The sequence below is a fragment of the Melozone crissalis genome, unplaced genomic scaffold, assembly GCF_028551555.1.
Source record: "Melozone crissalis strain CALT ecotype California unplaced genomic scaffold, PUWL_Pcris_2 ptg000006l_1, whole genome shotgun sequence".
NCBI lineage: Eukaryota > Metazoa > Chordata > Aves > Passeriformes > Passerellidae > Melozone > Melozone crissalis.
The window spans coordinates 53,790,840-53,812,314 of NW_026535784.1; the positions used below are offsets into that span (position 1 = coordinate 53,790,840).

At 39.9% G+C, this 21,475-nt stretch overlaps 1 protein-coding gene across 8 annotated transcripts in view; it reads right to left on the reverse strand.

The window, feature by feature from the left end:
• The window catches only part of WDFY3 (WD repeat and FYVE domain containing 3), a 152,306-nt gene that overhangs the window by 5,532 nt on the left and 125,299 nt on the right, over positions 1 to 21,475 (reverse strand). For 6 of the 8 annotated variants that reach the window (XM_054296013.1, XM_054296010.1, XM_054296011.1 and 3 more), the window contains 23 exons: positions 20,516 to 20,673; positions 19,559 to 19,636; positions 18,606 to 18,833; positions 17,716 to 17,769; positions 15,732 to 15,900; positions 15,392 to 15,555; positions 14,481 to 14,629; positions 14,091 to 14,211; positions 13,667 to 13,752; positions 13,312 to 13,392; positions 12,859 to 12,913; positions 12,388 to 12,507; positions 11,582 to 11,699; positions 10,322 to 10,428; positions 9,638 to 9,791; positions 7,971 to 8,062; positions 7,432 to 7,644; positions 5,581 to 5,728; positions 4,613 to 4,767; positions 4,175 to 4,333; positions 2,687 to 2,866; positions 1,454 to 1,636; positions 733 to 829 (listed from right to left, as the gene is read on the reverse strand). In XM_054296013.1, the coding sequence (XP_054151988.1) occupies positions 733 to 829; positions 1,454 to 1,636; positions 2,687 to 2,866; positions 4,175 to 4,333; positions 4,613 to 4,767; positions 5,581 to 5,728; positions 7,432 to 7,644; positions 7,971 to 8,062; positions 9,638 to 9,791; positions 10,322 to 10,428; positions 11,582 to 11,699; positions 12,388 to 12,507; positions 12,859 to 12,913; positions 13,312 to 13,392; positions 13,667 to 13,752; positions 14,091 to 14,211; positions 14,481 to 14,629; positions 15,392 to 15,555; positions 15,732 to 15,900; positions 17,716 to 17,769; positions 18,606 to 18,833; positions 19,559 to 19,636; positions 20,516 to 20,673 (3,069 nt within the window). The remainder of the gene's footprint in view (positions 1 to 732; positions 830 to 1,453; positions 1,637 to 2,686; positions 2,867 to 4,174; positions 4,334 to 4,612; positions 4,768 to 5,580; positions 5,729 to 7,431; positions 7,645 to 7,970; positions 8,063 to 9,637; positions 9,792 to 10,321; positions 10,429 to 11,581; positions 11,700 to 12,387; positions 12,508 to 12,858; positions 12,914 to 13,311; positions 13,393 to 13,666; positions 13,753 to 14,090; positions 14,212 to 14,480; positions 14,630 to 15,391; positions 15,556 to 15,731; positions 15,901 to 17,715; positions 17,770 to 18,605; positions 18,834 to 19,558; positions 19,637 to 20,515; positions 20,674 to 21,475) is intronic. The other 2 variants (XM_054296012.1, XM_054296009.1) reach the window with 1 other exon arrangement.

The window sequence follows — 21,475 nt, forward strand, 5'->3', positions numbered from 1 at the left end:
CAAAAGGAGCAAACACTTCAGAAACACTCAAGTTGGCAAAACCTTTCAGCAAAACTTACACAAGTAAGCACAGTCAGCTATGCTGCAACTCTGACTGAAAAACATGATGCAGACTTGTTAATAACAGGACTTGTTAACACAAAAGAGCAATTAACAAAGACATTTATACTCCAAGTGACACTGAAAATAACCAAAAGCTGTATTTATATAATAATTACTTATGAGTAAAAATGAGATTCAGATCCAAATCCAGATCCTATCTTCAACATGAAGAGTGCAGGAGATGGCTAAAAGAAACAGTCATAAGGCACAGAGCAAAATCTTCCAAGAGTGGAAAGGGAAATCATTGCTTGTCTTGTTTAAGCTGTTCCATCAGTAGATTCAACTTGGCTGCTATGCTATAATTCCATTTCATACTAAAATATATCTAGCTTTTGGACAATCCATTGAGCGTGCCAACAGCCAAAACAAACAGAGAAAAGTTCCACCTTCACAGAACAAAAAGCTATGATGGGAACATTTTTTCTTACTTGTAGCAGTATGAAACTACCTTAAGTAAGGTGGTGAACACAGAACTCAGATGCTCTGTTCATTGTGCCACTGTGTATCTACTGCCTTTCGAGATAAAACCTCCATCATTCCATTCTGCACTGTATAACCACAGGACTTGACCTCCCTATAGCAAAGATCAGATACAACAGGGAAATACCAAACACTTGTCAGGAGACATACCTATTTGAGCATCCTGACAATCCTCTTGCATTTCCAGCATCTCCACAGGCTCTGGAGCTGGTGTTTCTGGCACTTGCAAAAACTCCATCCGCCAGAACTGGAGGGACAGAGGATAAGCAGAGTGGCACTTACTGAACTCTTGCCTTTTTCCTGAGCTACTTGAAGAGTTAAAATGGCTTTGTAGAACTGTGTATTCACAATGGTAGCATGCAAGGTGGGTCACATCTCCATACTAAACTCTGTTTTTGAGGACTAGAAACTATAAGAGGACATCTGTGTTCATGCCTGAATCCACTCCACACAGTTGTCTGACCAGCAGACTGGTTAAAGCTGCACCCAAAAGTACTGCAGGCTGGGTTAGACATGTAGTGATCAGAGATGACACTAAGTTTCTCTTTTCCTTCTAGCCAAGCAAAATGAATTTTCTCAAGGTGTGCGAAATTAAAATGGTGAACCAAGGCAATAGTCTCCAGGTATGAAAGCTGGTGACCAAAACAGAGTAGGAAGGAAAATGCATGCTCTGCTGACTATTGCTGGTTACCACATCCCAATGGGGGCACCAAAAAGGAGAAAGAACTGTTCAGATGAAATTCCCAAGTAAAGCAGGATGCTTTTGGTCCTGGTCAGGACACTGTGTTGTCCTGGATAGCATGACTTTTCTAAATACTACCACCAGCAAGGCACAAGCTTTATTTTCCAGGCAGTGACTCCTGGTACTCACCCGGACAACTCCATCCGAATGCCCCGTGACAATGACATTCTGGGTGTCCCACTCATTCATCTCTGACACAAAACAACACATAATTTGCTGGCTTCGGCCAGTGAAGGTGTTTACACTTGCAGTAGGGCTGCCATTAATGCTCCACACGTGGATGTAAGTGCCAGCACATGATACAATGTCTCCCTGCAAAGACAAATAACACCTCCAGATTTCAATACAAAGCTGCAGGTATTCTTCAGCAAAAATATAAGTCAAGCTCATTTATAAGTCAAGTTGCTGGCACTTTTCAGGAAGTTCTATTCAAGGGGCGTCTGGCCAGTTGAAGAAACCTTTAGGATTATATGAATTTATTTTTTTTTAACTCTACCTAGAAAACCACACTTAGTAACCACCAATTTGTTCTATTTACAGCATAGAATGAGTTGACCAATTCCTCCGCTTTTCATAGCATAAGAATCCAACAGCCTATTTTTAGTACTTTCAGTTTCCAAAGACTGCTCATGTTCACACTGCTCTTTTTCACAAATATGTATCACCCTAAATTTCATTTGCTTCCTTACTGGGAACAGTCTAAACTAGTGCAGAGGGAAACAGGAGCTGCAGTCTAAAGCACTGGCAGCACTACAGCCAGACCACCAACAGCTAATACACTGTACTTGCTACCCCCTGCTTGCATTACAGCCCTCTCTTGTCTTGATTTCTACCACTGCATCTGCTCCAGCTGCAACAGGGTCCATCCAGCCTTGATGGCCATGCATGGGAGCTGGATAAATGGTGACTTGTAACTCACAGGACCACCAGGGACAGAAGCTTTTAGGATACATCTGTTTCCACTACAACTGGCACTGCATTGTCACCCAAGGTATCCCCCTGTTTCCTTTAAATTCAGCTTAAGACAAGAGAAGCCAACCAAGGTCGTGTATCAAAAGCTCTTCTTAGCTCCTGTGGCAGAGCTGGCATCTCACTTGGAATGTCACACTAACATTGCTTGCAGCACTGTAAATAAATAACCTCCTCTGAGCTCAAGCCTCTCTGCATGGAATGCACCCACGTATGGCTCTAGACAAATGACACAAATTATTCCTAAACCAGTTGTTAATCAGTTTTCAGATGAGCTACACAAGTTCTGCCAAATTAACAGGAGAGCCCAGTGGCTTTTTCCCTTTGGTTTAATGATTTCCAACTCTCGCTACTGTTCCCACTGCAGCCTGGTGGACAGGGTTTGGCTCTCACCGTTAGTTCATTTATGCAGAGTGCTGAAATGGGAGCCCTGTGCCCCCGGAGCTGTGTGAGGAAGGAGAGCTTGTTCAGGTCCCAGATGATGCAGGTGCGATCCCGGGACCCACTCACAATGATGTGATACGCCAGTGACGCCGTTAAACACGTTACAGTGTCAGTGTGACCCAGCAGCGCCTGCAAAACACAACAAGAAAGAGCAAAAGTGGAAATCAGGAGAGCACAGAAATTCCACATCAAAGCCTCTTATCTGAAAGAGTCAGATAACCTAACCAGAATGTCCCATCAGAAGATGCAGCCACCTTATAAGACTTCAGTTGGTAACTATTTCTATAACTGAAAATGGTAAAAGTAATATTTTTTTCAGTTTAAAAAGAGCTCTGACAAAACAAAATTCCGAGGGTCTAATGTTACAGATCCTTCCACTGAAGAAAACCCCATTCTGCATCAGTAGCCTGTTTATAATGTCAGAAAGTGTTCCAGGCTGCACCTGAAATGACATTCTGACTCCTACAGTAACTGCTGATGACTAAGAGAAGACAAAAGAGACAAGTAACAGTCGAAGCCAAAAAAGCAATGTCAGTTGGAAGGAGAAGAAAAGTATGAGTATCTACTCATATTAGGCCCTACTTTTACATTTTAGGCTTAATATATTGGAAAAAGAGGATGAAATACAGTCAGATTACTGTGCCTTACTCAGTTAAAATGAACTCAGTTATAATAAAACTCACTGAATGCAGTAAATGTATTCAAAGATGCTGCCCCAAAATTTAAGATACAGTGTTTTATCATGTACAGTTCAGAAAAGCAGTTTTGGACAGTTGATTACTGCACAAGGGAAGTTACTAAATAATTCTCTAAATTTCTTTTCATAAATTTGAGGGAAAGACTTCCTCTAAAAAGCAGTCCTTCTATGAAGATGCTAATGGAATCTATAACAATGATACACAGCTGCTAGAATAGATGGACTTATGTGTGGTTGGTTTTTTTTGGTTACATTTGTTGGGTTTGTTTTTTCCTTAGTAAATACACAAAACTTACTTTGCACTTAGCTGCAGCTGACTTTAAAGCATGGGTGTTTGTTTTAGATTAAAAAGTGCTATAATTGAAGTAATTAATTTTTTTTTAAAAAGAGGAAAATTAACCTTTAAGGCAGCCTCTTTTTATGTCCTTCCTGACAGGTTTTAGATGAGGTTATTATACATAATACTAAAAAGTAGACAACTTCACAAAACCTACCTGCATAATTTTATTAACATCACTATCAAATTCCCTTTGTCTCCAGAAGGCTCCTTGTGAACCACTATTCTCAAAAACAATGCAATTTTTTTAAAGATGCATTTTGCCCACTTTCAATGCAGATCACCATCTCAACTACTCCATTCTCTGGGGATCTGCTGGACTCATGGTTTCAAAGGTGAACAATACCCATTACACAATTACTTTGATCTTATTACATTACTTTACAGCTTTAATCCATTTTACCTGTTTCAGTGTGAGGGCTTTAGCTTTTTCTTTGGAGACACCCATTTCCCACACACACACTGCTGTGCTTGTTCCTCCAGTGATAACCAGTTTGGGGTTGGGGCAAATGGCACACAGGATCTGACCCCATTCTGACAAGCATTCATAAACAATCACGGCCTAAAAATACAGAACACAAATAATTACTTACAGAAGTAGTACTTCATAGGATAAAAAATAAAAACCTGGCTGCCACCTTGCACTCATTAGGTCACTAAGACCTGGTAAAAAACTATTATGAATTAATATTCTGTCAACATCCTGGTGAAGACCCTCAAGAGAGAGCAAAAAAACCTGATGCAGCAGAAGATTATTTCATTCATGTGTGAAATAAATGTCCATTGTTATGTTTTTTCACTATTAAGTACTGATTGCTGGAACAAAGTTCAGATTACAAACCTTGTCTGATTCATAGGTACCCAGTCTGCAGCTGAGGTCTGCATAGCCCCAGGCAAATGTTTTATTCCAGGTGGGTGGGATGAGAACCTTGTTCTGTTCTACTGCCAGAATGCCTTTATCAGTACACACGATCTGCCCCACAGGCTCCTTGAGCTCTGAAAGATAACATGGGGTTATGTTTTATTGCTGGGAGAGACAAATACTATCAGATCCCTTTAAGTACCTGCTGCTCTTCCAAAGCAAGGTCTCTGTAGTGGCTATTTTTACATTCTCTGCATCAGCTGCAGTGATGGCAACTTTTGCTCCATTCCTAACAAATGCAGAGCCAAATATAGATTAGTGCTTTCTAATTTCCTGACTCAGTCTTCTCTCTAAGCCCTGCTATGCCCCATTTAATAGCATGTCTTCTCTCCTTACAGCAGGGAGCCACAGATTGCTTTACTCAGCTAGGAAAGAAATCCCTGTACAGCATTTACCTGCCTTGCAGACAATTAAGTTTTGTTCAGTCCAATGTCAGATTTGAAGTAAAAAACCACTTTCTTTTGTCTCAGTGCTGCCACCAACACCATACTTTCCTGCCAACATTCCTTAGTATTTCTTGGCACTGTGATAAATAATCCTTTTGCTGTGAAAATCACAAAAACAGAGGCTATCACAGGCCCAGAAACAACATACTGTGAATGTTGTTCATTAAATTCAAACTTATAAAGAGGTGCTTGGGCTCCATTTTATCCCTCTATTTAAAAAATGTCATATTAAACTGTGTAGCTGTGGTGTTTCCCAAGATCCTTTAAAGTAGATAAGAACATAGTTGTAAAGCATTAGGATATTTTGAATTTGTCTCTCTCACAAAAATATGGGCAGGAAGAATATTAGAAGTAAGAAAAAGATGGAAAAGTACCATCTTGCTGAAACTCTGAATGCTTGGGCAAAGAAACAGCAATAACTACTGTGAGTTTCAAGTTTACCTTTCACTGGGGCAAGAGATGGCCGCAGGTTGTCCAAATGATGGAAAAATATCTTGTCACCTGTGGAACCAGGGGGCACAGAGGTTCCCACAGCCTCTCCGTTCAGACGGCTTCTAACACGCTTTGGTGGGTGGGGTTTCTTGAAGAGCTGAAATTCATCAAGAAACTAATGATCATCAAAAATTACAGGTTTACAAGGGCACTAGTTTTAAAAGATCATAAATATGTCCAATATATCTTCTAAAAATTCTGCAGGTAAGCAAATGCTTTACTGCTCTCAGTATTCACTAATAACTCATGATGAACATTTCAAAAACCCTAAACAATACAAAAACCAACAAGGAGCAAAGTTGCTCTGCCCCCTCAGGCTGTGGCATCTTGGTACCCTCATGGAGTCTGTGAGAGCCCTCTTCCAAACACACCACCAGCTCTGCAATGTTTTGCATCATAACTTTTTAAAATTTAAACCCCAACTGCCAGGCACATTACTAGTGGAAGAGGTGGGACAAAGAAGATGCATGTTACATTGTGCAGGAAAGGAGTGCAAAAATGCACAGCAGCCATGTCACTGAGAGAGCCTGCCCTGGATCCCCCATAGGAAATAACAGAGGAAAACAGCAAGACTCTACAGTTACATAAAAATGTGCTCCAAGAGCACTCGTCCTCAACAAAGCCTTAAGGAAGTTTTGAGTTTCCCAAGTTTACTGCAGTCTATTTCCTCCAGCAAAGCATCACGCAATTCCTGGTAGATTTCACCAGAGCTTTGTACCTAACAGGCATCTGAGGATGCAGGCAGAGCTCTGGACTCAGCTGCAGTGCTCTCTATTGCCCTGCCCTCTGCCCCAGTCCCTGTCTGTCCATCTGGCTTTAGCTGGGCCACGTCTGATTATCATCACAGGAGAGAGATTGGTTATTACATAAGAAGAGAAAACCCTACAGCCACTACATAATTAGATTATTGAGAGAGAGCAAGGAAAGGAAAGGAGAAAAGTGACAGAAGACAGATAAGCAGTTCTTAGCCTTCCTTCCAAGCAGTGAGAGACAGATAGCTCTAAATGGGTTGCCACAGGAAATATTGTGTGGCTGTCCTGAAACACTGTGTGCTGAGAGTTGAGTTTAGAGTTTCCAACACACGGCTTGAGCTCCCAGCCAATTGCTGAAGGTATCTGCGGTTTCCACCAGATCTAGGATTGGAAATATTTACCAAAGACATTTCAGATTTTCACTGGATAGCGAAAAACTCCAAAGAAATGCCCAATAAAAAACCCAAATCAAAACCACCAACACTGAGACTCCCCCCAAACCTGAACCCCCAGATTTAATATTACATTGAATTATTTAATGTAGTCTCTTGAAGAGAACACAAATTTTAAAGTTGCACCAAAACCTGGTCTTTGCATCTTCTTAACTATGGCTGTCCTACAAGAGTCTCACCCGTGAGACAAGGATAAAAAAAAGAAGAAGTTATTATAGAAATTGTTTTATTACAGGGTAACTTCAAATACCTTAGCAGTGGGCATTACTCTGAAGTTGCACTTTCATTCCCCCCCTATGACTCTGCAGCAGGAACACAGTTCTGGATTTTTTTAATGCTGATTTTAAGAGTTGAGCTATAATTCATTATGCCTTTATTTTAAGGATGTAAAGGGAAAAAAAGACATTTCTAACCTCACAAGTAAAGCCCAAAGTCCATCTTTGTTCAATTTATGATGGAAACATAAATGATTTTGCTTCACTGGAAGAATATTTAGGAAAAAATACTCCCAAGAAATTTCATTCCTAAAACACCTTCCTGTTTCACATTTCAATTTGAGTGCTAACTGGAAAATAAGAATTCTACAAAGGGTGTACCTGCTTTGGTATCTGTCCAAAGTTATTAATGAATCCTATGGTAGCTGTCTCTTTTAAAGGATCATTGATGTTATATATGTCCACTTGTCCCTCATAGAAGAGATGGTGAAAGACATTTACAGCTTCTACTGCAGCAGGACCTTGCTGTTTATAGCCGAAGATCAAGTCAATCCACTCATGCAGGTGAGCACTCACAAAGTCACATTCCAGAGCCTGAAATTCAGAAGGCATGCATTAAAATGAATTGAATTGCTCACTGATTGAATTTACTACACTTGCCACAAGAAGAAATGCAGAACATGATTTGACATATTTTTATCACATTTTGACAAAGCTTTTCATTGAAGCAAGTCTGGCCTCAAAGTACGCTGTAGCCAAAAAGGAAGGAGAGGAAACACTGGTCCTACAGACCTTGGCAACAATCACACACCAACCACGAACTCACAGACTGGCCTGTGACTGCACAAACTGAGCACAGATTAATGTGCAGTGGGAAGTCCCAACAGACATTCTACTGTCACCATGAAAATTCAAATTACCTCCCGATGGACTCTGATAAACTCACGAGGATCTCCTTTTGCCCATGGAGGGAGTATTACATCACCAAGTTTAGTCCCATTTTGTTTACAACCTAATAAAAAGAAAAAGAAGGAAAAAATTTGGACAAAAGCACTGAAACTGAACTGCAACAGCAAAGGTGAAAAAAAAAGTGAAAAAAAAAAGAAAAAATCAAAGTCTAATATCATGTATGTATAAAGGAAGCCACTTCAGTCTTTTCTTTAAAATACTATTGTGGTTTTAAATGTCAGGCAATAAAACATGAAAACTTCTGCCTCAGTTGTTCATGTAAGATTGCTTTCAGGAGAAAGAATCCAAATACTCCTCACTAAGGCTTCTGAAGAGGAAAACAGCATTTCATCATAGAATGAAATTGTCATTTTACTGCTGAGAACAGCCCGTACTCCTGTGATGTGCAGCCAAACACTCATTTCCTAACAGTGCAGAGCTAACTGGTATCCCCCACAAGCTCCGTGCCCAAGGATACTGGCAATTCCCTGACAGGACCACGGCCTGGACACAATACATTCACTCTGTCCTGGACAGCCTCCTTCTCACTCTGGACATCAAACACTGGCATGTTGTGATCAACAAAAATATATCTGGTAAAACTCCTCAGTTATATTCTTGTTCTGTCACTTGTTGTCAAGAGACAATTCCACACTTCCTATTAACTCAGAGGAACACCTACAAATTTCCAACTTTATAGGGGCACACAAAAAATAAGTGCAATGCTCCAACAGAAACTTTACTTGCATCACCAAACTTCAAATCTTCCTTTCTTTTCACCTGGGAGGATGGGAAGCAGGATTGCTACAAATTACCACAATCAAAATTGCTCCTGAAGAGCCTTTTCTACTGTTGGTCCAAATGCTCAATGAAGAATTTCCAATGGTTACAGTCTAAAATTATCAGATACAAAGATAAGTGGACAAGAGCTCAACACTTTTTCAGTAACATTCATATTCTTTACTGTAAAATATAGATGGAGGAGGTTTTGCAGAGTGCTCTTTGGGTTTTGCTTTTCTTTTTTTGTAAGGTTGTGCTTCCAATCTGCTACAATAGATTTTGAATAAAGGCTTGCAGGCCATTAAAAACTATGATTTGATTAATCTTTATTGTTGGTAATAGATTCACAGCACAGAGCTCAAAATATGAGAGCTTAACACCAGTGTTAAGAGTGACACATAATAAGTAACATGCATCTCCAACAAACAGGTCTCCTACACGACTCCTGCTGAATAATCACTGTCACAACTGCTGTGACAACTGGAAAAACCTTTAGGAATATTTTCAAATGAAGTTCTAAAAGTGAAGATTTGTCAAACAGATTTTGAGAAGCTTCAAAAAATAAACAACAAAGATGGTGAACACCATCATGGAATAGGTTACAAGGAGAAAAAAGCAAAGCAGAGAAATTCTAAGTAAATCATTATTATCCATGCATTTTGAACTGGTAAAAAAGCCCAAATGGACAAAAATACACCGCTCCAAACAAAAACCTTTTCAGGGACTAGTTCTGCAACTCTCAGAAGACACTTTGTATTAAACTGCTTACAATGAACACTCACAGCTTGAGAAAATACCTGAAGTCTGTCTGGCTCTGTTCTCCCACCCACAGCGCTGCTATCAAGCTCTTTTTGCCTACCTAGATCAAAATTGTTGGAGTTGAGCAGGAACTCGGGGAGGTAGAAGAACTCTGGGATGAGCTCCTTCACGTCGGCCATGTTGTGCTTGGAGGCGGAGTACCAGGCCTCGCGCACGCTGTGGAACATGCGGTCAGCCAGGTCGAAGTGCCCGCCCTGCAGGGCACAGAAAGCAGCATGTCAGTGTCACAGCATCCCTCAGCACGGCAGCTTTGCCAGGAAGGCAAACCAGAACATCCTCTGCCAAATCAAGACACTAGAACATAGCACATTTCTTTTTTTAACACAACCAATCTAATCAGCTGCGTTGCTCTCAGGTACACGATAACAGAAAATATAGATACACATACACAGAACTTTAGGAAAAGTCTCATCTGTCTGATTTCAAATCTAGTCTCTTTCAGAGAAACAGCAAAATATTTTTCACAGTAGAATTAATTTTGGTTTTTGGCTGCTGCTACTTTGTTTTGTGTACGTTTAGGAAAATGTTCAAACTACAAGGGGAATAAAAAAAGGTGAATTCCATCACATCTTTTAAAAAGACATATCAAAAACCTGCCAGGTAATAAGAACTCTTCTAAAAGGTGTTTCTTCCGTGATATTTGATGAAAACAAAGCTGACTGATCTTATTTCCCAGTCATGTCTGAAATACAGAGGAGGCAAGAAACCTGAAGTGCGTTTTTACCTGTAACCGTAAGAAAATCTGAGTAAAAGGCTCCATCCGGACAAGATAGGAAGCCACAATCATGGCTGAGGAATAGTGAGTCCCATAGTGATAAGCTGGGGTTTCCCCTGCAGATTAAAAATCATAAACATAGGAGAAATAAAGTAGTTAGGTGATAGAATCAGTACTAATAGAATAAAAAAATTAACACTGCATTTTAATTACTCTGTGGCCTTTGACACACTCAGAACCAGAATTTGTAATTTTCACTCTCAGATATCTGAAAGCTTTATGTTTTGTCACTTGAGTTTGGCTGCAGTACAGTAGCCCTAATTCAATAGGGTTCTGCAAAGCAGAAAATAAGAATTTTCTTATTTTCAGAAAGCAGTACTGAATGGTCACTCATTTTTTATTTTAACTAATTGAAATACTGCAGTGCAACTACAGTGATTTCTGCTGAAGAAACATTTTTAAAAAGTTTTTCTTTTTTAATTTTTGGTGTTATTTTGTACTATGGATTTAAAATCTTGGGCAGAAATACGTATCAGAACTGTTGCCTACAGATTTTGTACAGCTTTTACTTTCTTAATTTCCTGGCAAAATGTCTGCACAAGCACACTTAGAAACTACTGATTTGTTTCTAAAAATGACTGTCTTTGCCACCTACTGCTGTTTGACACAGAACAGCACTGCAGTAGTTAAACAGGCGTCTATCTTCAATGAAAGCACACAAGAAAATTTTTCTTGCCAAACACAGAAGTTTTATTTTCAAAATATAAGCTAGCTCTAAAATCATGACTAGGTAACTTAACTGAATCTCATTCTGAGGCTTTTTAGCTAAGAAGCTGCTGGTTCCTTAGGCAAAAATCACACTATAAGATTAGAAATGAAAAAACTAGAATACTGCTAATGCAGTATTTGTACTACTAATCTTCATGCAGCAGCAATCAAACTGTATTAGCAGACACAGCTGCTTGCGTGCTTCATGTGCCTGCCCATATATATATAAAATATTAAACTCATCTAAACATGCCACTGTCCTATCTTTGTTTTTACATATAAATAAAGGTGTCATTTAGAATTAAAACAACACAGAAAGAAAGTCAATGTCTATTTGTTCTAATTTAGACTTTGTTGGACGGTCACAAAAAAACCCATGGCAGAGTTCTGCACATCCATATCCATATCTCTTTACCCACATTATAAAAACATCCATGAGTCTTTCCTATGATGACAGGCACATGTTCCTCTGTTCTTTCTGCAGGATGGATTATTACTTACCATTGGGATCTTCCCAATCCTTGTATCGCTTCTTGTACTGGGCTAACCTGTCCTCTGTTTGAGCTCCCATGGGCTTGGCCAGGTTTCTGAATGTTTTGGGATTTGTAAGATCCAGTTCCTTTAAAAATAAATCAGACAACGATTTTATAACACCAAAGCACATCCTTTGAAAACTGCTGATTACCACAGTTAACACCACCTACCTCTTAAGGTTGTTATCCCTGCTTTCTACCAGACACAGCAAGTGCAATGTTGGATATGCTTAAAACAGTCCTTCAGTGTGATCCAAGACAGCCAGCGTGTTTTATCTGCAATCACATCTGGGCTCTGCACAACTTCTGCCCTGCTCCTCTGATCCTGTCCCCAGTTCCCCCTAATTTTTTCACAAATACTCAACAAGTCCCCTAACAATATTTTAAGTAATGGTCTGGTTGGTGGCAATGGCTGTCCACAAAAGCATCAATAGGATGTTTTATCTTTTTCAAAAGCATATTCTTTCACCGTGAGGCCGGATTTCATAGTAGCCCCTACCACAGTCTTCTGAACAAGCAGTCTTCTCTGTGGGTTTAGCATACTTCAGGATACACAGTTCCAAGCTAATGCAGACATTTACAGGAACTGCTGCAAGGTAGAGGGGCAAATGTCTCTATCTGGATCCCAGCCCTCACCTGTGCACAGGCCAACATCTGTAAAACCAGCCCAGCCAAGATTCTCTAATACCCTCCCTGTTGAGAAGTGGGAGAAACACAATGGAAATGTTCAATAATACAAGATCACTATCAAGGCTGACAAGATGTTGTATTCACCTCTGAGTCATAGTCTGCGAGGATCCAGGGGAAGACAGGGTACTGCATGAGGTCGTTATAGGATCTGCCAGCCAGGGTGTTCAAGTGCATCAGGTACTGGAAGTTACTGATTTCTCCTCTCTTAAGACAGACAAATAACAGCACAGTAAAGTTTTCACTTTACAACAATCAAATGTCAACCGGACAGACTGTCAATGTGCAGCCCTCCCCAAACACAAAAACTTACTTCAATATTGCAATGCTCACTCTACTTTTACTACAGCCCTCCCCCTGCAATTCAACAGCAGAACCATTTCCTATTTGATGATGAGACCACAAAATATTAAAAATTAAATGCTGATATACACTTTCTACAACGGTATGTTCCACCTGTTAGAAAAAGAGGATGCAACTTATGTGCATTGATTATTTATGTATCATTACAAAATGTGGAATTTAATACAAAAAATATCCCAGAATTTTCATACTTACTTCCCATCTTTGAGTAACAGATTTTTCTCCCACTAAAGTGCTAAGCAAGCCAGACCTAGCAGGAAGAAGAAAGTTAATTTCTTGAGTTTGCAGTAAGAACTGGGTTACATTTTCACAAGACAACCCAAAATTTCAACATTAAAAGTTATAAATTGCAACCATTAGAAGAACGTATCTTTTCCTTTTGCAGCACCTTTTATTAGAATTCTAAACACACACTGTAAAAATTATGCATGTTAATTATGCAATTCATTGCAAGTGGTGGCTGATGAGTAAAATATTTTTAAGAACTTGGATAAATCTGATGGCTTCAGCACTCCAATACCTTTCAGAATGTATCAGTATACCGAAAACATTAATTCTGATATTCTCCAGATAATCATGATATCAATGCAAGCATAATTTATTGGAAACTGATGAGCCACAGAGGTTGTGAGGAACAGAACCACCTACCCTTGCTCCACGCTGGTGTTTGGTCTCTGCCCAGACACTGACTCTGAGCTGTCGGTCAGAGATGGCACCACAGCCAAAAACCTGCAGCAGCAGTTAAAAGATTATGATTAGTGTTTCTGCCTTCTGGATGTCATCTCCAGAAAAGCAGCATGCATTTTGTACAGTTACAGACTTCCTTTTGAGCAGCTCCACAACATCTCAAACAAATCGCAGGAGCCTCTTCTCACTGAAGGCATGTAGTGCCTTCTAGTGGCTCTTTCCTGCAGCAGTAAGGTGCTAGCAGGCACCAAACAAACCCTCCACATCGGTATTTGCAAACATTCATGTTAAATACTCTTAATTTATTTTACATTACCTTTGATAAACTTTGTTTCTAACCCCTTTCTGGAAAGCTAGAAGATAGTTCCGTCCATCTCCTGAGAAAACTTCAATTGCAATTGGCTGAAAACAGAGGACAAATCCATATCAATAATAACTTATTTTCTTGTCACGTCTGAAGGCCAGGCACAGACCAGTTTAGTCATGCTATATGTGGCACTAAATTACAGTGAAGCAGACTTTGCTTAGTGCAACCAAATGTTTTATTTTTGGATGACTGACATTGACTAACACGTCCAATAAACTACATCTGGGTAAGTTGCAACAAGGATGCCCAATCTAAATGCTTCAATTTCAACATAGTCAATAGCTTCTCTTTCCAAATATTCCTCAGTTATGTATTGATTTTCATTTCTAAAAATTACATCATCAAAACACTCCAAATATGGTGTCCAAGTTACCTGCAAAAGATATCTCCTTTTGTGCACCTCCTTGATATCTTCATATGCGAAAATGCTGCAAGTTCTTTTGAGTTGACTTGGACCTTGCCTTGCTCCCCTAGGTATGATTGGCTCATGCATCCTGTAAAGGAACATAAACAGGCCTGAGTGAAGTGATTAAAAACAAGAGAAATTTTCTTCTTGGAAAAGAATTATTCAACTAATTTCATATGAGAGTCCAGTTACAGAAACAGCTGATAACATATTTTCACAATACACCATACTACAAACTGCTCAGTACCCAAGGTCTTCCTGCATTTTACATTATCCTGGAATTGCCTCCTCAAAAACCTCATTGAATACTTCTTGTTCAGCTTCTAAGGATCAAGGAAACTCTAGGAATGTACTCACTTTGGAGGCAGCGTCTCAATGTCCCGTATCTCCCTGGTGGCTGTCATGGTAAACCCATCGATGACGTAGAAGTGCTCTTTCCCAAAAAGCAGCAGCCCCTCACTGGTGTCAAGGCCCTGAACCCGAGCACAGCGGTACATGTGCTGGATCTATGAGGAAAGCAGATGCTTAGGGAAAGCAGGTTAAGGAGCACAGGCTCAGACCACTGCTCTGTTAGAACAAGTCTCAGACACTGCAGTATCACTTGCACATACAGCAAAAATTCTGTCAGTGTCTCCTGTAATCAGACCTAATGCCAGTGACTAGTAACTGGGGAGGAAGTTGGACAAAGCCTCATTGGTATGATATAAATGTGTCTATTTACCAGTTTATCCACTTGCACTACACTGCCTGAACCTATTTTAGAACCTGAAGCCTACTCAGGTTAGAGATCAGGTCTAAGGGAGATCACAATGCTATTTAATGGTATACTTCAGATGGACAAAGCATGATATACCAAATACACAGCATGGTAAAGCACCACTGATCTTGGGTATAAAATACTACTTATCAAGGCTTCACATTCTAATGAAGGCAACAATTAATTAGGAACAGTGTGCTAAATTCAGCGCTTACATTTTCAATGTTTATTTTCTATCCTGATTAAGTTGACAGGACAATAAACCTAGCATGGGACAGCTCACAGTCTTCATTTCAGGGCAGGTGAATTTTTTCCTTACAGGCAGAAGGTAAAAAAAACCAACAAAATGTTTCCAGTACAGCATTTTTAGGGGCACACAAAGTACACATTTTAAGGAAGAAGCTGATGAAATATACAGACCAAGGAAGATATATAGGACATTTATTCATGTCTGGGACACATAATGAAGAAATTCCAATACATTAAATTCTTAGTGTGTTTGAAACAGTACCTTCTCTCCTTCTTCAAGCAGTCGAAGCAAAGTTGTATTGTCAGTTTTCTCCTCTTCATCAATTGAACTCCCCTCAACAATTTGATCCTGTGACTGGTCCTGGTTCTCATCATCTCCTCCATCAGGAGCAGAGCGAGATCGTTTCAGGGGAGGCTTCACCAGGCCTGGAAAAGAGCAGAGACAGATAAATGCCATAGAGAGACATAAAAAATTAACTTCACAGAACCAATAATCTTTTAAATTACTGACACAATGCCAAGACAGAAAAGCAAGAGTCCTGCAGGACTTACGCTTGTCTTAATGCAAGTGCATGAGAGGATGACAAAGCAAACCATCTAACCTTTGACTCTTGCAATAGTGTCCTCCCCATGCTCTGGCTCCTGCTGGGCTGTTTCTCCAACTGTGTTCTCCTCGATGGCGTCCTGGAAGACGGCGGGGTTTCCGGAAGCCAGGCGCATGTAGTACTCCTTGCTGTCGTAGCTGATGGCTCTCCGGTAGCGAGCAGGTTTCTTGGGAATAATGGAAGAAATCGCTTGGTCAGCCATCTCCTCCCTCAGGCCCTCAGTGAAGGTCTTTCAGGAAGAGGGTGTGCAGCACAGTGCATGCCCACTGAGTGTTTTGTGCGTGCTAATATACCAACACAGACAGGAACAGAGACTCTTCAGGAGATCTGATCTGTTGGCTAATTTGCAAGGAGCTATAGAGCCATTTAAGCAAACACGGGGTTGCAGAAAAGCCTGCAGATAAAACTAGAACATGGGGAGTAGGTGTAGCCAGTATGTTAAGAACTGTCATAAAAGGCTAGGATTTTTGTACTTAACACTCATTGTTCAGAAGGCCATTTTATCATCTCTTTACTCCCTGCCAACATATGCAGTTTATTTGTTAGCCAGCTGACTTCTCTGTTAGGCAGTAATTTGAATAAAAAACTGCCTCAAGAAGATACAACGATGTGGAAGCTGGTATGAACTAAAAGCACCCAGGGACTGGCTTTAAGTCTCAAAAATTCTTCATTAATTTAGTTGCTTCTTTTTTTTGTAAAGTTTCTGATGGCTTATGGGGAGGAGACCGGCATGAGAATATGCATGTACCTGAAGTAAATATTTGAGCATTGTTTGTACCTTTGTGTGATGTTGTTGGTCTTTTTTTTTGTGTGTGGGGGGTTTTTGCTTTGTTGAGTGTTTGTTGTTTTGATTCAGGGTTTTTTTCTGTGTGTAATGTTTCCTTCCTCTTTGTCTGATCCAACCTCCATCACAGGGTAATTCTCATGTTCCTCACTTAATTAAGGAAGCAACATTCAGAACAGAAATCAAACTAGCTTTATTGCAAATTGATGCTCAGGATGATAAAGATACTAAGATCAGCAACACAGAAATTTATTATTCAGGTCAAATTGGCTGCTCCCAAAAATCAAAAATTTAAGGCACTGTAATTTAATTTGCTGACTTATGTTTAACCAAGTCTTCATGCCTTATCAGCATAAAACTGCCTTTAAAAGATGCTTAAAACATTTGTGGAAACAACTTATGTATAACCTACAAGAGAAATCCTTTATAGCACTGCTAAGGCGAAGGAATGAAGGAAAACAGTAACAATTCATATTAGATATTCTGTATAATAGAATTACTTGCATTTATATGAATTAGATAATTGTAGAAGGAAATTCAAAATGAGTGAATGCACGTTACACACCGTACTTAGTGATGGGCAAGACTGCGACTCTAATTAACAGAGAAAGGCACAATATTGAAATGCTTGCAGACAAGCCACTTCCAAGCATGTCTGCTCTTTTCAAGAAAGGATTCCTATTTTTTAAGCAAATGTGTGCATTTTTTTAATAGCAAAACAGAGAAGAGTCAGCTAAGACAAAATTAATATGGGCTTTAACAAAAGTCAGCCTTTTAAAGCCCATTATGGACAAAAAGGAGAAAAAACACTCCCCCAGTCCTCTCTTAGAAGGAAACACTTTCCCAGTAAGTACTTCCAAGCCATGTGTTGCCCATTACTAAATGTGTTCCACTGACCAATAGTTTCAGGTCCCAAAGCCACAACACTCCACACAGTGAGAACAGTGGTAGCACAGCCCAACACAGCCTGTTAGTGTGCAGCAGAGAAGGGAAGGTCTACAGAAAGTTTTAATAGGTGAAGGTTGAGGACAGCACAGTAACATCTTCTAATGTGATTACTGAAAAAACCCTTAGGTCTGGAATTGTTTACTGGAAGAGCAAGTTGAAAGCCAAACGTAGAAGCCTTGTTAAGACTGCCTAACATGCAGAAGTTGTATTTATTTTACATTCTTTCAGTCAGTGTACTTGTTTCTTTACCTTTTGAGGAATGGTATCATCAGATGGCTCAGGAAGTCTGTTTGAGAAGTCAGACTGGAAACAGGGCATCAATTACATAAGCATCAAATACATCAGAGAAAGAACACTTTTGAGAAGAATGTATGATGGTATGTTCTCTACTTCATGTGAATTAGACTGTCACTACAGCTACTGTGTGTCAGACCACAAGCAGGCAAAAATATCTAAATAGTTTAAAATTGACTGACTTCAAAGTTTTCTCTGCTTTTTTAAAGTACTTCGACATTCAGACATAATTTGAGGAGAAAAAAATCCTGCATGCATACACACATGCTTAAAAAGACATAATAAAGACTGCTTCCTTTCTTAAAAGCAGTGTTCCAAAATTAACAGGAACTAACTGCAAAGCTTTCAAAGGACACAAACTTTTCTGCTCCACAGCCCACCTTCATCTTCACAGATTGATGAAAGTACATTTCAGAAGTGCACCCAAACCAAGGCCTGTAGCCCTTTTTTCCTTTTTTTTCTTTTTCCAGATCACCTTTTCCACATTATCTAGATTAAGGACAAGAACCCAGACTGAACCTCACACAATAATGGAACTTTCAGTCTCTGAAGGCTTGTGAAGATGCCAGTGCTGTTTGTTGGCAGGATCACTCAGCACACCTCACATTATATTGCAATATATCCAAATTTGCTTGGTTTTGAGCCAAATGACTCAGTCCCTTCCCTAAATATATCATGAAGAACAACTGGACTTTACCAACCATTTAGGACAGACAGAAGAATATCAGGTTATACCAAAAGAGTAAAACATCTTAAGAAAAACTTATCAAGGAAAAAAAAAAAAAAAAGGCAGCAGCATTTTGCAACAGGATGTAATCACCCATCCCAAGCTCCTGAATACTTACCAGCAAGTTTGTTTCCTGCTCAGCCTCGGGCATGTATGGATACTGAGTATAAAACATGTCATTGCGCACCATCTTCTTCCTCATTCTGCAGGGTCCCTCAGTCATCTCCAGCATCCACTTGTCCAGGTGGGAGCCGATGGGGGGCCCCCAGAGCCCTCGCTCTCGCAGCAACTCGTACTCGATCTGAGACCACTCCTCAGTCACGTACTTCAGGGCGTTCTGCTGACGCTGAGCACAGGACATAAATGCATGCCATTTGGAAAATGGTTTCAAGAATGAAACCAGATAGGAGACTTCCTGTCCTTATTTGCACAGGAGAGAGAAGTTCAGTGAAGCAAAGTTTGGTGGTCGGGTTTTTTTAAACAAATTGCTTTGAATGACCTGTTTCTCTCAGAAGTTATTTTTAAAGATTTATAGCACATAGCTCAGCAACCAGTGTTGAATGAAATGCCTTTGGGAACAATTGGCAGATACCACAGGGTGGAACAATTTCATTCTGGAAGGCACAGACCAGCCACTTTCTATGGATGATACCACAAAATTTTCTTTGTGTTACTATGAAAATAGCATTTAGACACAATGCTTTTCCACATTTCCTCTTGTTTTTCTACAATGCTTTAGAAACACAGTGTAATTCCAATCATTCTCATTTTGTTCCCTGCTTTGGTTTTTTTTAAACTTGTAAGGAATTTAAGCTTCTTTAAAAAAAATTCACATTTAACATGTGATATTGCTACAAGAATTTTCATCTACAACCAGACCAAATTGAGTTTCGTCATTTGTTTATTTGATTGTACCTAAAAACCCCATAAAAATAACAATTGTTTGGAAACATCCATGCATTTCACCTATGAGAGCCCAATATTTCACAAGTCTCATACTGAGAAATGGCACTGGTATAACTTAAATTAAAGTATCAGTGTCAGGTAATTAGCACTGCAAGCTATCCATACCTCCTGGTATTCTTTATACTGCATATCAACCAGGTCCCGAACCACTGCAATGTGAGTAAACATCCACTGGGAAATTTCCTAAGACAATAACAAGGTGACAAACAGAATAAACAAGAGTTTGTTATGTAAAAACAAGAGTTTGTTCTTATAAACAAGAGTTTGTTTGAATGAAAAGCCTAGGAATACACCACATTGATAAACTTGCTCACAAAGAATTGTTCCTTAAAATAAACATTCAGAACATTACCAAACAGATTGGCACTGAGAAAGACTACTCTCCCCTTCCTCCTTTCAAGTAATATTTTGTGGATGGTGCCTAGTTTGCGGGAAATCCTCAAGACACCCACCCCTCCTCACTTTGTCCCATGATATCTCTGTTTTCATTTATTGCTTCCTCTTCTGATACAACCAGGAACAGTCCCTGTCAGCTCCGTTTGTTAAATTCTTCCCTTTCCCCTTCATTATATACCTGCTCACCAGCAAAAGGACTGAGAGCACTGAGAATTCATTCATTTCTCAATTCCACTGACTAATTTTCAGCTCAGAAAGAGAACTAGCAACATATTTTTCCACAAAATTTTTAAGCCACTCTTTCCAAATTGAGGGCAGAATGGGGAAAAAACCCAACACCTGTATCACAGCCTCCATTTCAGTGCAGCATTGCAAACTGAACTTTAGACCCAGACAACCACAGTCATGAAACAGAAGCAGCTGAGCAGTCTCACCAACAATGAAGGGTTGACTCTCAGCTTAAGGTTACAGATATGCAGATGGACCTACTAAATTAGACACACAGAAGCAAGATGCCCAGTCTGGAGAGTCAAAAAAGGGAAAGAAAACCAAGCATAAGATAATGCTTCACACTGTGCAAGACACCCCCACCTTGGGATATTTACACAAATCCTGAACATACATGGCTGGATTTTAGACTGCATGTTATTTCTTGACAGAAAATACCTGTGTGGAGAGGTTGTGTTTACTCAACCCACTCTCCTTGCGGTTTCTCCTGGAACCAGTCAGTTTAGAGAGGCCAAATCCACTGCTGACTCTTGAAAGTTTGGACTGTGTGGTTGGAACCAAAGCCTCTCCTCTACTGATGCATTTTTTCTCATGAGCTGAAAAACAAAGTGTTGGGAGCACTTTTTAGAAGATTTTTTTTCTCCTCCGCCATTATACTTGTTTTTTTAGATAGAATGACCTTTTCTGTTGCTTCAGAAAAGGTGTAGCTGTACTCAAATGCTTTCTGCAAATATACTGGCCGTGAGGGAGATATTGGAAACCTTAACAAACATCAGCCAGGAACACATAGAAAAACAGATACTGCAAAAACAAGTATTCCAGGTTTCCAAATATGTTTTCTGTACATCCAGGTTAACCTCAATTACTTCAGAACTGTGAAATTATCAAATGAGTCACATCTATGGAATTGTAATTTCTGCTGTCTAAACTCTTGCTAATTCAGTCAAGCACCAATTGATCTTTATTACATGGATGCAGAGCTAATTTGCCTGTAACTTGTCCACCAGGATTCCTGGGTCCTTTTTCTCCAGAACTGCTTCCTATGCTGAACATATTTCCTAGCCAAGAATTAGTCATAGCATCACTGCTGCTAGAGAAGGACTGCTCAGCCACCAATTTCCCATCTCATCACCAGACCAAGAGTTTCCAGGCTGCACCCACACATGCTCAAGAGGATCCCCCTCCCTGCCTGGCACATCTAATCCTGGGAATGGTAATAAAGGTCACCACAATCCAAGGGTTCATGGGGAGGAGCTCAATGCTTCTACCATTGTAACCCACAATATGCTATTTGCTGACTCAGAAAGGGCCCTGTGCACTGGAGTGTAAGAATATCCTGTTTATGGTCCAGTTTCTGAAGGATTCTGTGTTACACAGTGCCAGTTTATAAAGTATTTA